The sequence below is a fragment of the Carassius auratus genome, chromosome 41 (genome assembly GCF_003368295.1).
Source record: "Carassius auratus strain Wakin chromosome 41, ASM336829v1, whole genome shotgun sequence".
In the NCBI taxonomy this organism is placed as follows: Eukaryota; Metazoa; Chordata; class Actinopteri; order Cypriniformes; family Cyprinidae; genus Carassius; species Carassius auratus.
Window position 1 is genome coordinate 7376972 of NC_039283.1, and position 16378 is coordinate 7393349.

The following is a 16378-nucleotide window of genomic DNA, read 5'->3' on the forward strand; positions in this document are numbered from 1 at the left end:
AAGAAGTATTACTTCTTTACAAAATGTTTATGTGTTGTGTTTGTGCAAAAAGGAAGATCAGGGACTGATAAACTGTAGAGCATCACTCAAGTGGAATAAGACGAGGAAAAGAGATGCAGAAACCTCTCGTGCACCTGTGGGACACAACTGCACCTTGAGTTTACCTGGAACACGCAAAACACCACAGGATACTTGGGCTTCTCAAACTCTATACATTCTCAAGGCTCATTTTCCTCACTCGTGAGAGATAATTTCATACCCACTGAATTCTGAATTTGACTTAAAAGAGATAGTTCATCCAAATATGAATTTCTTCTGTTAAACACAAAAGAAGATCATTTTAATAACTGTTCGGTTGTTTTTGTCTATATTATAGTCAGTGGGGTTTAAAACAACTCTCAATTCTACTGACTGTCATTGTATGGACAAAAAAAGAAAGTCTTAGAGTCTCAAGTTTTGCTTTAGACTTTAAGGGATAGTTCACCCAAAAATGAAAATTAGATTTTTATCTGCTTACCCCCAGGGTACACAAGATAACTTTGTTTCTACAATAGAGCACAAACAGAGATTTTTAACGTTGCAGTCTGTCAGTCGTGCAATGTAAGTGGATGGGAATCACGGCTTTGAGAGTCATAAAACATACACAAACAAAACCAAATTAAACCCTGTGGCTCGTGATGAAACACTGATGTGTAAAGACACAAAACCATCAATCTGTGCAAGGAACTAAACAGTATTTATATTGTTTTTTACCTCTGATTTTCACCACAATGTCTGAACTGTCCTGAGCATGTTCGCATCTTCTTCTTTTTGCTTTACGGCGGATCACAGACTTATAAGTGCATTGCCACCACCTATCTCTCAAATTGACCATTAACACTCTTAAATGAGATTGTAGATAGAGTGTCAGTGGTCCATATGAGAGACAACTGACAGACTGCAACAGTTTGAGTTAAAATCTCTGTTTGTGTTCTACTTAAGATACAAAGTCACCTAAATCTTGGATGCTCTGGGGGTAAGCAGATGAACATCAAATTGTAATTTTTTTGGGTGAACTATCCCTTTAAGCTGTTCTAAAACTTAAAAGCTTTAGAACAACATGAGGGTGACAGAATATTCATTTTTGGATGAACTATCCTTTTAATGCCCTTTAGAATGTTTTCAACAAATCAGGTCTGACCAATGGAATGGAAAGATATAGGGTGACATGTAGAATGCAATTTTTTTTTTGTGACATCCATGGAAGGGATGTTTTACACAATGGAATTGTCCAATCAGAGACCTGCAGAGCCGTGCGATAGATGAAAAACAGAGTACTTCTTTTAGACATCTACACACTACCTGCTACATATGCATGACCACACTAGCACAGATAGACACTATGGGAGCGTAACTCTTTAGCATGCAATAACGATGCATCATTACTTTAGTGTATGAATTATTCAAAGCGCTTTGAGCAAGGGGAAAATGCTATATTAACTAAATTACTATTCCATTGGTGTATTCTTCAGCGTAGATTAAATAAAAACGACTGTAACACGGCTATCTTGGCATCAAAACTGAGAGCAACCACTAGACAGCATGGAGTCCATTTTGATATAAATCTTGCACTGTGCACTCCCTTAAATTGCATCTGAATTTAATACCACTGAAAAAGGAACAGCAATTACCAGCCAGAAAAGGGAGAAAAGGGACATTGCTAATTGCATTGATATGACAGCTATCCAATGGAGGTTGTTGCTACCACATGGGCACACACAAACATACTCACATGCACTTGTACAAACACATACAGGCCCCCTGATGTTGCCAATGATGAATTACATCTATAATCTCTCATCAAAAATACCATTTTGCATCCACATACATACAACACAAACATCAACACACAAAATATGAAAGCAGACAGTAAACATATCATAATACAAGACTAATATCAGAAGCAGTTTACTGAAGGGTGATGAATATCTTAAGCATGATCTTCTGCTTTAAGATGTGAGGATTCAGTGAGTGACCAGCAGAAAATTGATTTTGCCTGGAAACTTGTGTAATGTGCATTACCGGAATGCACTTAAGTGTGACATCATTTGCTAGAGATGAAAGTAAGAACATGTGAAAGCAAGCTCATGTCTAACAGCCTGTGTAGTCCAAGTCCAAGATCAGTGTCCAATCGACCAGTGCAACAAACAATTAAATTGTTTGCTCATTAGCCATTTTAATCAGATTTATTTACTATGGATCCATTTTGGTCACCAAATCAGTTTTGTCAGGGATACATCATCATTTTATTTTTTAATGCTACAGTGCTCCTAGGGTTATGACCTCTAGGGTTTGTAATATTTACATTATGAGATGTGACACATAGACTGTTTTGCTTTCAAGTGACATTTCCATGCACTGATATTAAAACGTCTGTTAAAGGCTCAGAAGAAACAAAATAGTTTTCAGGGGTTTCTGGGATAGGCATTTCCAAATATCTGATTGAGTTTTGTAAACCTTTGACTGTGCTTCAAACCTTGTGCCTTGCCAAAAATCTACTTTTTTATTTAATGTCAACATACCTTGCAATGTTGTTTAATTGCTGTTTTATTACTTTTTTTATTCAATCATAAATGTGAGGTAGTGATCATCTTCGGTTACAAAATCTAACCACAAACCTCCAGTCTGTCAGTTCAGCCTACACTACAAAATGGTGATACAAATATCGAGTTAGCTATCACCCCACTACTCACTGTGATGTAACATCAGCTCCCACAGATTGTGTTTTAGGAGCATACAACATTAACAGGCAGTGGTGTTTAGGTTCTACCGGAGGCACCAGGAATAATGTAAACTGATATGTGAGACTGTATTGTCTTTCAACTATGATTATAAATACAAAATAATTTGTGTAACACTGTAGCAACACAAACAATTTAGATCTTCTTACAAACCATGTCCACTTGCTCCTAAATCAACAAGAATCAGTAAATTTAACTATGCAAGACATTCAGGCTAATTTTCTGCTTGACCCACTTTTGCGCACTGTATTTCAGTAAAAAACTTTACTGAAATAGTCTTATTCAATAACCACCTGCAATCACTACCATTATTTTCAACCCAAACATGCTTCCTTTTTCTGTAATGTGTTTGAGTATATTTTTGATTGTGGGAATAATTCATGAAATGATAATGAAACAATTGCAAAAGTGGTGTGCTATTGAGAAAACATAAAAAAAAAAAAAAACAATTCAGTTGTTTGTATTGCAGTGGTGGAGAGATTCTGTAAAAGTACAGCATATTGCAATAGTCTGCTGCATGCTTGAACACCAATCATTCACTTATTTATTTATTTTTTTATCGCGTTTTTCTCATCTCCTGATTTGCATAATTCCTTTTTTGAACCAAAATGCATTTGGCAAATATTAGTAGGATCAAGTAATTTCAATCCCAAAGCACCAGAAAATTTGCTAATGATGGAAACAGCCTTACTATTTATATATATCAGTCTGAAAACAGCTCACTCAAAGAAGCAAACCTGTTAACATATACTATTGCCATCAACAATTTTTTACAGATTACAGATTTTTGATCATGTAAAGAACTTTCAACAACAATTTTTTTTGTTACTGAATGAACAGAAAATATTCACTGTCACATCACTGGACAAGAACATCCGTGAGATTAGCGTCACAGGTTGGATTGATAGAAGAAGATTTGCAAAAATATCCTCCAGTCCCAGAGTCACGGATTAGTCTATGAAGGATTATGATTTATTTTTTGTTTATTTTTTTTGGTCAAATGGTTATTATTCCTTCTGCTTTGCACTCCTGTAGTTTTCTTGTTCATCTCCTTTGTCAAAATGACATGTTGACTCGCATGCATCAAAGTGACACGTGATTTTTCCACTTTTCCAGTCCTCTGACAGCAGAAGGTTGATTGCTTTCTCAGTATCAGTCCTGCTATTCGGATTCCCCAACTGGTCGAAATGTAGCAGAAATTATCTCTTATAGAATGAAAATGATTATTGTCCAATGTTCCTGTGTGCCTTTCCCCAAATTCAACCACAGTAACTTGGATTACGAAAGCGATAATATAATTTATTTTGCCAACATCTACATGCATTGATGTATTATTTTGTGAAGGAAGATTTGTCTCTACACTTTCTTGGAACAGCCCAGACAGCCATCCTCATTCTGTATTAAATTAGCCAGTGGTGTAAAATGCTTCTTTTCTGTATTTGAACTCTGTTACAGGGTGATTAAATACAAGTAAACTCAGTGGATTTACAGTGCATTCTTTCTTTTGATGCATGTTAATTGTATTAAAAGTGAGATTTAAAAGTCGAAGTCGCTTAGCTCTTCGTTGTTGTTAAGTCTAGTGTCTCGATTGTCTGTGGTGGTTAATACACTAGGAGGAGGCAGGAAAGAGGCTACGTTTTAATCTCAGTCGGTGGCAGCTCCATCAGTGCTTGAGGGTGGTGCACTGTCATTGGGGGAAGCCGAGTCTAGACCTCCACTGGAGATGAGCTCAGGAGTTTTGCCTGAGCTTTTCCCAGTATCAGGGGTTTTGGGAGGGGTTGTGCCCTTCACATCCAGCCCAGGAGATATGGGTGCACGTGGCTCTGACTCAATGTCAGCCTTAGATTCTGGAGTACCATTTGTAGTTGGTTTTGAGTCGAGGATCTCTGAGACTGGTGGTTTAGACTGTGGAGTGGGTGAAGCTGGTTTAGGCTCAGAAACTAGAGGACTCACAGCGGGTTTCTGTTCAGGAGTGCCAACTGTAGCTGGTGAGGGTTCAGGAGTAGGTGAAACTGCTGGTTTTGCATCAGGAGTTGGTGGTACTGCTTTTAGAGTTTCAGGGGTTGGACTTGGAATTGGTTTAACATCAGTTGTTGTTGCCTCAGGTTCTGGAGTTGGTTTTGGATCAGGGGTCACAGGTTGCTTGGGATCTGGTGATGGGCTTAAGGTGGGTTTTGTTTCAGGTGGTGGTGAGATGGTCATTTTGGGTTCAGGTGTAGCAGCAGGTTTTGGTTCAGGTGTTGGAGTGACTGCTGGCTTGGGTTCAGGTTCAGGTGTTACGGGTGGTTTGGGTTCTGGAGATGGCGGTGGAGGAGCTGTCGACTTGGCCACAGGTGCTGGTTTCAGATCAGCAGTTGGTGCTGGTTTTGGAGGTGAGGGAGCTTTCTTTGACTCTGGAATTTGGTCGGGAATGGCTTTGACATCAGGGGCAGCAAAGGAACTCAATACATCAGAATCTGCTATGGTTGCTGTTGGGGCATCAGTGTCACTGTCAAGCGGGAGTCCAGTGGTATTAAAGCCCACTCCAGAGTCACTGGTCTCCATGTTCCTCTCTTGAAGGCTTGGGTCTTTAGTTGACACTTCCAAACCCTGAGGAACATACTCAGAACTTAGCATTCCTAAAGCATTTTCAGAACATTCAACATAATTTATCATTTTATATTAAGCAAATACTTGGGGTTTAGATATACAGATAGTGCTATTGATTCAAATGCCTTTCAGCTTCCCGATGCTCACCTTAATGCTGATCTCTGTGCTCTGTGATTTCTCAGTGATGTCTTCTTTCTGTGACAGGGCCGGGGCTTCCTCATTCTGACGGGTACAGACATCTTGAACAACCTGCAAAAATTTTTACTTATAAACTTTTTCACAAGCAAAACTTGTCTCTTTCTCCTTTAATGTTGGAGAAGACAAGAAATAAGAATGTGGAACATAAGCCAAATGTTTATCTGATGCCTGTGTTGGCTGGTCAGGATTCTTAAACAATTAGAGCGATGTTTTTTATAGTGCCACAGAGCTTCAGTTGATGTCCAAATAATGTTTAGGGTCACTGTGCATTCAATTTTTGTTATTTCTGTCATATATTGGTGCTTAAATATGTGGTATGTACCTGTCTGAAGGCATCTCCCTCCACTTTGCCTGCATTTTGGACTTTCTCCTCAATGGCCCTGGCCTTTGCTGGACGTTTGCGTATCTCTACCAAGCATGACACCAAGCACACCAACAGCAGCAACACCAGTAATGCTACCAGAGCAATGATAGCAATGTTGATATTAGGAAGCCTGTATGCTGAAAGAGAAAGAAAGATACAACATAAAGTCCAAAACATGACAATTCAATGAACTGTAATTTCCCTTTGTCATATTGTTTGTCCTCACATTCCATCTCCAGGTGGACATCAGACACCAGGAATCCCTGAAGGTCAGTCACACTGAAAACTCCGGCATCGCTGGCCCTCATGTCCGTAAGAAGACAAAAAGAGTCCTCCAAAGAGAGACGACCCTCAAGATCCAGGTTAGGAGGCAGGTTGAACTGTCCGTTCTCCATAATCAAATACTTATATTTATCAGACTGAGGCATATACAGTAGGCGAGCTAGGGAGCTATTCATGTGCAGGTTTATTTTCAGAGTGCCACCATATGAAAGGGTCACAAATATCAGATGTGCTGGTAGAAAGAAAGAAGGAAGGACAAAAAGAAGAAAAGCTGTTACTGAAGCTGAGATGTTCAACGTTCTTCTATGATGATGTCACAAGAGTGAAGAAAGAAGAAATCGTCAGGGAGGTGAAGGCATTAATATTTTAGGGAATAAATGCTGCAGTACCTCGAGTTCCCCACTCACTGTTCACTTTAAAAAATAAAGGTTCTTTACTGGCATCAGTGGTTCCATGAGGAACATCTATGAAAACTTTCCATTGCACAAAAGGTGTAGAAAATAATTCTTTAGATTAATAACATTTTCTTTACACTAATAAACACACTGGTCACTGAAAGAGTTTTTGGTGAACCCAAAATGGTTTTTGTATGACATCACTGCAAAACCCCCCTTTTAGAGTGTATATTACATACAAACAACCTTGTAAATTTCACACCTCAGTTTTTTTATTTTTAGCTCTCAGAATACTTAATTCTGACTGGTCAATTGCAGCATTCTGCCACCAAAGATTTTTGTATGATGAACGCTAAACTGTTCATTTGACCATTGTCCCTGGCAAACATTTCTGATACCTCAGTCATGGCCAAAAGTTTTGGCAATGACATATATTTTGTGTTTCACAAAGTTTGCTGCTTAAGCTGTTGTGGTGTTTATTCACATTGTTTCTAGATTATTGTGTAGAGTGATCAGATGCATTTTAAATAATTGCTAAAAGCTTAATTGGCCAAAAAATGACATTTTCCAAAAAAATAAAAAATAAAAAATAAATTAAAAAATCACTGTTTTTTTATCCTGACACAAAACGACCAGCTAACATTAATTGACAGCACATGTGAAAGTGTGAATGAGTACTAGTCAGGTTAAAGGCAGGGTAGGTAAGAAATTTATAAACAACTTTCTTCCAAATTTGTTTAAACTTTCTATTTATATCAATGCATAATTAAAATGTAAGTACTCTGATAAAAAGAGTATAAAAATCGAGTGACTCTAGACCGTTTAATCTGTATTAAACACAGCTCATTATTTCCTTTCGGCACGAAACATAGGATTGGCTTAGGCGACTGTCACTCTCTCGCAACCATGGCAACCACCCTTTTGCCACACATGACCTGCCCACTTGCGTACGCACGTTTGATTTGAGGAATTCAAGAGGCACGGATCCTAGGAATACCAAAACAATGGCAGAGAAACAGCAAGCAAAATTCACTGTACCGGCCTATGCAGTTAGTGAAGGCAAACCAGGCAAAAAAGGAAGACAGTAACAGTACAAGAAAAGGCAATGAACAAAAAGTCTTTGGATAAACAAAGAAATAAAACGCGAGTTAATATCGGCATGCCTTTCCAGCGATGGCTGGAACTGAGGGAACTCAAGTGCTCCTTGCCCTGCCCTGCACTTCGACCACCCCGTCCTCGGCCTCTACTTCCTCGGACCCTTGTTTGCTTGACCTCTTGCACGACCTCCTCTGCTTCGCCCTCGACCCCGGACCTGTCCTCGAGCTGACGATGCGGTACTTGTCTCTGGAGTGTAACGTTAGTCCTCATCAGAGTCAAACAATGCTTTCATCATGGAAACTCTTACATGCAGAACAACGTATATGTTATGAATCTTACACGAAATTCATCTTCATCACAGTGTAAATGATGGTAATGGAAAAACGTGTATCATGCAACCTGTTTTTAGCTTTGCCTTATAGATAACTAGCTCGTTAGCGAATCAAAAAATATATATTTTAAACTTTACCAATATCAATATGCTAGCTTGATAGTGAGTACTAAAATACATCTTGTTTGTTTATCTTCATAATTATAAAGTTATTTTTATTACATGTAATTCTGACATGATATCACTACATGCACTCTGCTCCTTCCTCTCCGCTCGTCTCAGGTAAATAATGCGTCTTCCAGCTCAGTGGTCGGAGTCGCGCGTTCATGTGTTTTGGGGGCGTGGCTTTAGAAGGCGCCCAGAAGGGAGGGGGTGGTGTGAATGGAAATAATGAGCTGTCTTTAAAACAGTCGTTAGAGGTCTACAGACACTCGATTTTTATACTTTCTTTTTCAGAGTACTTACATTTTAATTATGTATTGATATATAAATAAAGTTTAAACACATTTGGAAAAAAAGTTTTTTATACATGTTTTACCTACCCTGCCTTTAATCACTATCATACTAATTAGATTGTAAGAGCAGACTGATTGTTATAAAAGGAGGGAAGAAGCTCTTCCAATCATTATGTTCTTGTTAGCAGTGGTTACCTCTAAAGAAACAGGTGCAGCCATCAACGCTTTACATCAAAATGGCCTCACATGCAAGTATTGTGCAACAAAGAAGATTGCACCTGAAAGAACAATTTACGGGATCATCAAGAACTTCAAGGAAAGAGGTTTGACTGCAGTGAAGAAGTCTTCAGGACGTCCCAGAGTGTCCAGCAAGCTCCAGGACCATCTCCTCCTGAGTAGTCAGCTACAGAATCGTGTCTCCAGCAGTGCAAAGCGCGCTCTGGAATGAAAGCAGGTTGGTGTGAAAGCATCTGTACGCACAGTGAGGCCAAGACATTTGGACAATGCCCTGGTCTCAAAAAGGGCAGCAAAGAAGCCACTTATCTCCAAGAAAAACGTCAAGGACAGACTGAAATTCTACAGGAAGTACAAGGATTGGACTGTAGAAGACTGGTGCAAAGTTATTTGCTCTGAAGCTCCCTTCTTGACTGTTTGGGACATCTGGAACATCGATTGTTCAGGGAAGAAAAGGGGAACGCTACCATGAGTCCTGTGTTGTGCCAACAGCGAAGCATCCTGAGACCATCCATGTGTGGGCTGGTTTTTCAACTGAGGGAGTGGGCTCTCTCATAATTCTGCCCAAAAACACTGCCAGGAATAAAAAATGGTATCAAAACATCCTGCAAGAGCGACTTTTTCCAACCATCCATGAGCAATTTGGTGATGCTCTGTGCATTTTCCAGCATGATGGAGCATCATGTCACAAAGCAAGAGTGATAAAGAAGTGACTTAAAGATTATTACATTGCAATTTTGAATTCATGGTCCGGCAACTCTCTCAAAAGGTGAGAGGACAAGCAGAAGCCCACAAATTGTGATGAACTCTGAGCTAATAAGGCAAGAATGGTTCGCCATCAGTCAGGATTTGGCCCAGAAGCTAATATGTAATATCCATCATTGTTTTTCAGTGTATCATGGAAACATGGAACAATAATCTACAAATACTGAAGCAGAAAACCTTACAAAACACACTCTGCAGCTTCTTTCTCCTCACAAAATCAATACTTTCATTTATTTATAGCCATGTAATGTGCAGGAAATTTACAGCTATTTGGTTATTAGTGCAAAACAAATACCATCCTTTCTGCAACACATTGTGCTTCTATTTGCCGCCTTTAGGTATATTTTTAGATTATTTTATTATCCCTCACACATTTTTCTCTCCTTTACACAATTACAAATGATTGCTGTACTTGCTTCAGTCAGAAGGTCAAGATTAGGACATTAATATGTTATTTGAAAATAATATCAGTGTGTCTTCTTCCACGCTCACCTTGCACATTTAGGCAGATCTTCTTTTGGACTTTCCCAATGGAATCACTAAAGGTGTAACTGCCTTCATCAGCCCCTGTAACAGCACGCAAAGTGAACATTTGAGAAGTGATCTCAATGCGGTCCTGGTAATTCTCCTTGGGCGTTCCATCAGCATTTAGCAGTTCCTTAGCCGGCAACAATGTCTGATTGGCCTCCACAGGGCTGTGGCGATAGCCCACACGCACTGAGCCTAAGATATTATACAGTGATACTTGAAAATCTAAGCCGTAGTTAATGAAGTCCTCACTAGAGCAATCTGGAGAAGTGAGAGAAACAAAGAAGAGAAACACATGAGATAAATAAGATCCTGCATCCAAAACAAACGTGTATTCTATAAACTATTAGACAAAGAATTATACATCATATAAATTTAGCAATAACTACAAACCAACATTTTATTTGCTATACTATTTTTTATTTCATCAATTTTATCTGTTTAATTTGAATGTTTATTAGAAGAAAATACATGTTGCATGACTCCAAACCCCATAGAAAGTAAACAGAAAATACAACAGCTATAAATACTGTACATTATCATGTCAGTTTCACCTTCCTAAGTACTTCCTTTCCTTGTCAAATTGTTGAAAGAAAAAAGGCCACATTAAATAATACCATTAATAAAAGGTGCCAGCCACTACAGATGATAATAGGAGAAATAGATAGCTGGGTAAAGAAGAGAAAGAAGGATCTTTAGGTAGAGAAGAATGGAAGGCAACCAGTGTGGCTTGACAGAGCTACAATTACTGCAGCAGGCCATTAAACCTCCCTTACTGTTCACCAGTGATGGGAATAACGGCGTTATAAATAACGGCGTTACTAACGGCATTACTTTTTCCAGTAACGAGTAATCTAATTGATTACTCTTCTCATCTTAATAACGCCGTTACCGTTACTGCCAAAAAATGCGGCGCGTTACTATAACTGATGATGAAGCTGTTTTTTTTTTTTCATCAGACCAACTAGATCTCTGAGCGAGAGGCAAATACTTTTTTTTACTGTTCTTCCTTGGTTAGTGGGCAGAGCACGAGACAAGCGCATAAATGCTGACGATTGGCTGAGGTAGAGTAAAATTTCATTGTAAGCCAATCAGAGGTAGAGTTGGGCGGGTTTTCGAAAGCACGCATAGTAGTGATGGGAATTCGGCTCTTTTGACTCAGCTCACTGAAAAGAGCCGGCTCTTTGGCTCACAAACGGCTCTTTAAATGACTTTGACTATAATATTTCAATTTTTATTACATAATTATTTAATTTCTATAGGCTAAATTTGAAAAAATAGAGTTGGCTCTTCAGATATGCGAGCCAGCTCCCGAAGTTCAACTAAAAAAGCCGGCTCTTAGAGTCGGCTCATTCGCGAATCGCGAACGACTCCTCAAAAGCTCATTCGCGAACGAGTCGATCCATCATCACTAACGCTCATTCGCGAACGACCCATCATCGGACAGGACAGGACACACAACGAACAACACAAGCCAGTCAGTCAACGAGAGACAGGTATGGCGACGAGCCCAAATAATCCAAAAGTAGCCTTCTCTAAATGGAAGTATATACATTACTTTTTCCTTCAAGAAATTAAAGAAACAATAAAAGGAAATATCAAAAGTTCCCAAAAATCTATCGTGTTATTTGCATTGATCCACTATATAAACATAATATCTACATACATGCCATTTGATTGGAGGCTAGTCTCACTTTGTCCCACAGCAACTTTTTTTTTTAGATGTGTGTACAATGTTTCATGTTTCTGTTAATAATGTATTGTATTAAGTGTCCATTTCATTATAATATTCAGATTTATCATAAATAATTGAACATGCACATGTATTTTAAGTTCCTTTAAAGAGGGGTAGAGGTGGGGTCACGTTTGAGCATTTAAAATTTAATTTTACTTGAAAGTAACGCAATAGTTACTTTCTTAAGTAACTAGTTACTTTAAAAATTTGTAACTGAGTTACTAATTTAGTTACTTTTTGGAAGAAGTAACTAGTAACTGTAACTAATTACTTTTTAAAAGTAACTTGCCCAACACTGCTGTTCACAACATGACATCCTATGATAATGAAAGTCACTCAGAGCTATTCTAGTGTATGTGTGGATATCCAATTTAGTGTACAAATGCTTAATTATGCAGTACCTCTAACATAGAGTGTGATGCGTGTAACATTCTCTGGATTTTGGGGAGATGTGATGGTATAGACTCCTTCATCATTTTCTCCAACATTCTCCAAGATCAGGTGCTTCGAAGCAGAGTTGAGTTTGGCACGAAGCTCCACCACTTTCCCAGAACTCATCAGAGTCTTCTCAGGACTTTGGACAACCGAAGACCTGAACGTCACATCAGCTCCATCTGCCGGCACGAGGATGTGGAAGTCTTCCCCAAAAAACAGAGTCTGAGACTTTTCTTGGGCTACAAGAAACACAAAGATGAATAGGCTATAGGGGCTAGATTTTACTTGTTTACATTGTTGCAGCTGTTTATATTTTTATTAATAAACAAACAAATATTTATAGGGAATTGTGTTTGTTTTACCTTTGAGAGTTGCAGAGAATGCTAAAAAGTCAAAAAGAAAAGCACCAATGTTTATATTAACAAACACATTCATTAGCACCATAATGTGACATCAACTAGACAAATCATCCAGGAAGTGACAATGTACTCAACTTTTATGCAAATGTTTAATATTCTTTATTATTACATTTATATACATTTTTTTTTTGGATTGGACAATTAGTTATCATACAAAGGAATTTATGAATCAATTAGTGAAAATTGTCCACTGTTCATAACACACCATTTCATAATGTCTGACATGTTTAATTTATGATAATTCATAGGGAAAGTTATTTTAAAAGTTTATTAGAATATTTCAAAGATTTAAAGAACATATTTAGAGAACAAATGTCATTTGGCATGAGTTAAAGTGCACATATTCTGAACTTTTCAAAGCAAATTAAGTAATTTACTGTTTTTATGTATTTGGAAATATTACTACAAGTTTCAACTCTAATTTTTTGATTGATATTCCAATATACAAATTATAAAAAAAATACCCACTTTGTTTCAGAAAATGCAGTATGGCTAATATACACCCATTAGAGATGGCGCTTTTAATAACCCTAGTCTTTTTGAGTCAAATATTCATTATACAACTAGCAGTCCCTGTAAGCGGGTACATTCAATACTGCCTTGCCATTTGTGAGAACATTACAACACTTAGAGATGATGCATAGTGCATCAGGGCTGTAATTAAAGATCTACAATAGTTATTAGCATGTCACTGACATTAACATTTCAGCACAAAAAACAAAACTTGTGTCGTGTTAATAATAATACAGACAGATCAACCATTGAACGGATTAGCAAGAATTCTTTCTTACCTGATTAAAACAGCACAGTTAAGACGAGCAGTCTTAGATTCTGCATATCGGCTCTGAATACATTTACACATGGAGAGAAGATTTCAGTGATAAGCACTAACATTGTAAGTTTCATTGGTGTGTTGCTGAAGTTTCCAGCTAGGAATAAAAATAATGAAAACAATTGATAAAAATGAGAGGTATATTGGCAAATGGACACAGATCTATTGAGTCCCTGGATGTGGAGCTGTGACTGTCAAATAATCTACTTTATGTCAATGTTAGACAGACGTCTACAACTATTTTCCAGCTTTTATGTGTGATGTGTCAGCTCTGGGCTCTGTGATGTGTCAGCCATGGGCTCTGTTGTCAAATGAGCTTCTTTAAAGAGCTACTCGAATGTGTCAGTAATTGCGGGTTTATTGGTTTGTCTTATGCATAGCTTATATTCAACATTGATCTAGTATCTCAGAGGGGTTTGTAATAAATAACAAGCAGCAATCTGCTTTCGGTTATTTTATTGTTGAGATTCCCAGTTAAGAGATCTCAGAAATAAATTTCATTATAAATAATTAAACTTTTAGGTACAGTGCTGTCTGTATAAATCATTGGTCTCAAACTCAATTCCTGGAGGGCCACAGCTCTGCACAGTTTTGCTCCAACCCTAATCAAACACATCTGATTCAGCTAATCAAGGTCTTCAGGATTACTAGAAACTTCCAAGCAGGTGTGATTTGGAGCTGGTTGGAGCTAAACTCTGCAGAGCTGTGGCCCTCCAGCAGTGGTGGACGAAGTACACAAATCAAGTACTTGAGTAAAAGTACAGATACATATGATAAAATATGTCTCCAGTAAGAGTAAAAGTACTCCATTTTCAAGTGAAAGTACAAAAGTACTCAATTTTTTATGTACTTAAGTAAAAAAGTACTGAAAGATAGATGTTTGCAATTTTATATAGGCTACTTAATTTAATTTTATATTAGCACATATTTTTTATAATCCTTTTGCTCAAAATACCTGGGATTTATTCCAAAATAACCACTATATGGAGTCAAGATATATTTGTGTTGTTGATGGACTATGTTGATCATCTGATTTTCACTAGTAAGAAGTATTTTAAAGTTTGTTGTTTTACAGAACATCACAGTTATATATGACATGAAAATAAGGCCTGAAGTTAGGAATAACATTTTAAGGAAAATATCATTATATTTTCATAATGATTTTTTCCGTCTCTCAAACCTTGTCTGTGGTTTAAAAACACCCCTGGCCAAATGGGGTGCATCTCTTCCTACTTTGATAATTACTGTAGTAACTATGTTCTGAACATCACATCCTTTCTTTTCTCCCCAGATGTAATCTCTCTCTCTCTCTCTCTCTCTCTCTCTCTCTCTCTATATATATATATATGTGGTTGAAAAAATACCTCAACTTAGCACCAGCAAGCTTGTTAGCTAGCGAGTTAGCATTAGCTAACAATATTTACTTATTTTCAGTATGGTTATGAATAAACATTCATGTCTGTCTGCTCGTCTAGTTAATCCAAACAATATACATATGTATGACGTTACTGTTGATAAACAATATAAAAACAGACGTCCCATAGGACATGGATGGTAGCATTTTAATAAAACTGTTAACATTATGGCAGCAGGGAATTTGAACGTGCATGATTTATTGTATTTAATCTGTGCTATTTTAATGTTTAATCCAATTAGTCCAAAATTTCGACAGGGGAGCAAGGAACTCGACCGGAACTTGAAGTCGGGTGGGGGCTGCCATCTTTTAGCAGAACTTCACTTGCGTTAGCATTCCCATTGACTCCCATTCAATTTGTCGTCACTTTGACAGCGAATAACTTTACATCTGAGGCGTTTAAAGACTCCGTTTGTCCATTATTTATTTCTAAAGATACACGACAATGTATAAAGGGCTCCATTACCTTCTACGTTACATTACGGACTCCGGAGTAAAGCTAATCCGTTACTGTCCACCACTGCCCTCCAGGAATTAAGTTTGAGGCCACTGGTATAAATGGAATGGGAAGCATATTACATCGTGGATCAATATCTTAATTATCAGAAGAATATTTAATGACTGAAGATTATTAAAAATGTAAGAGAAAATGAAATCTGACTGAATCTATCCATTAACACGGTTTGTTCTTCAAAAACTCTCTCTGATGTTTAAAACTGGATGACATTTCAATTATGCAGAACTTTCCTTTTTAGAGCAGATTTCATATGGGCCTTCTCATAACAATTCATAACAAAAAAGAAAAAAAGGAATAAATATATATATATATATATATATATATATATATATATATATATATATATATATATATATATATATGTATCTATGTCAGGTACTTTAGAATGAACAGATTCCTATTCTAAATACTACTAATAATGCTTATTATACATTTGAGTAAAACATAAAATATATTCACTACAGACATGTCAAAGATTTTATTGATTCCCATTACTTTTACTGACATGGAGATGAGAAATACCCAGCTATTTCAAGATTTTCTGTGACAATATAAAAAATGTTTTTTGAAGCACAAATATAATAAATGCTAAACGTACACTTATCATAATACATAAATCATAATTATTTTACATCTTATTATAGATAGGATAATATAGGTATGATATATGGTAATCTGTATTGTGGAAATATCAGGATAAACACATTAATTCAAAGTCTGAAAGAAGCCGGCACTTGCAATGAGAATCCTAAGAAAACCTTTGCCAGGCCACACATATTAGACAGCAAGAAAAGCATCCAGAACAGCAGACGTGCATTTAGGTCATTCAGTGATTTCATAACAGATTTCTTCCAAGACAATTAGCTATTGCATATGAGCATTTTATTGCCAAAAAATAAATAAATAAACAAACACAGCAAATGAACGTATACAGTATAGTGCCTATATCTCTCTAGACAATAAGACACATGTGCTGATGTGTAAATGCGTCAGTATTAGTTTCATAT

The 16378-nt window shown here is 37.3% G+C and overlaps 1 protein-coding gene across 1 annotated transcript; it reads right to left on the reverse strand.

The window, feature by feature from the left end:
• Positions 1–648: 648 nt before the first annotated feature.
• On the reverse strand, positions 649–14029 carry LOC113060001 (cell surface glycoprotein 1-like). Its single transcript, XM_026228751.1, has 8 exons — positions 13400–14029; positions 12552–12572; positions 12156–12428; positions 9984–10280; positions 6158–6445; positions 5890–6068; positions 5517–5618; positions 649–5369 (listed from the first exon to the last, which is right to left on the reverse strand). Exons 3-8 carry the CDS (start codon positions 12310–12312, stop codon positions 4425–4427), a joined length of 1968 nt encoding a protein of 655 aa, XP_026084536.1. The 5' UTR covers positions 12313–12428; positions 12552–12572; positions 13400–14029; the 3' UTR covers positions 649–4424.
• Between the last annotated feature and the right edge of the window lie 2349 nt (positions 14030–16378).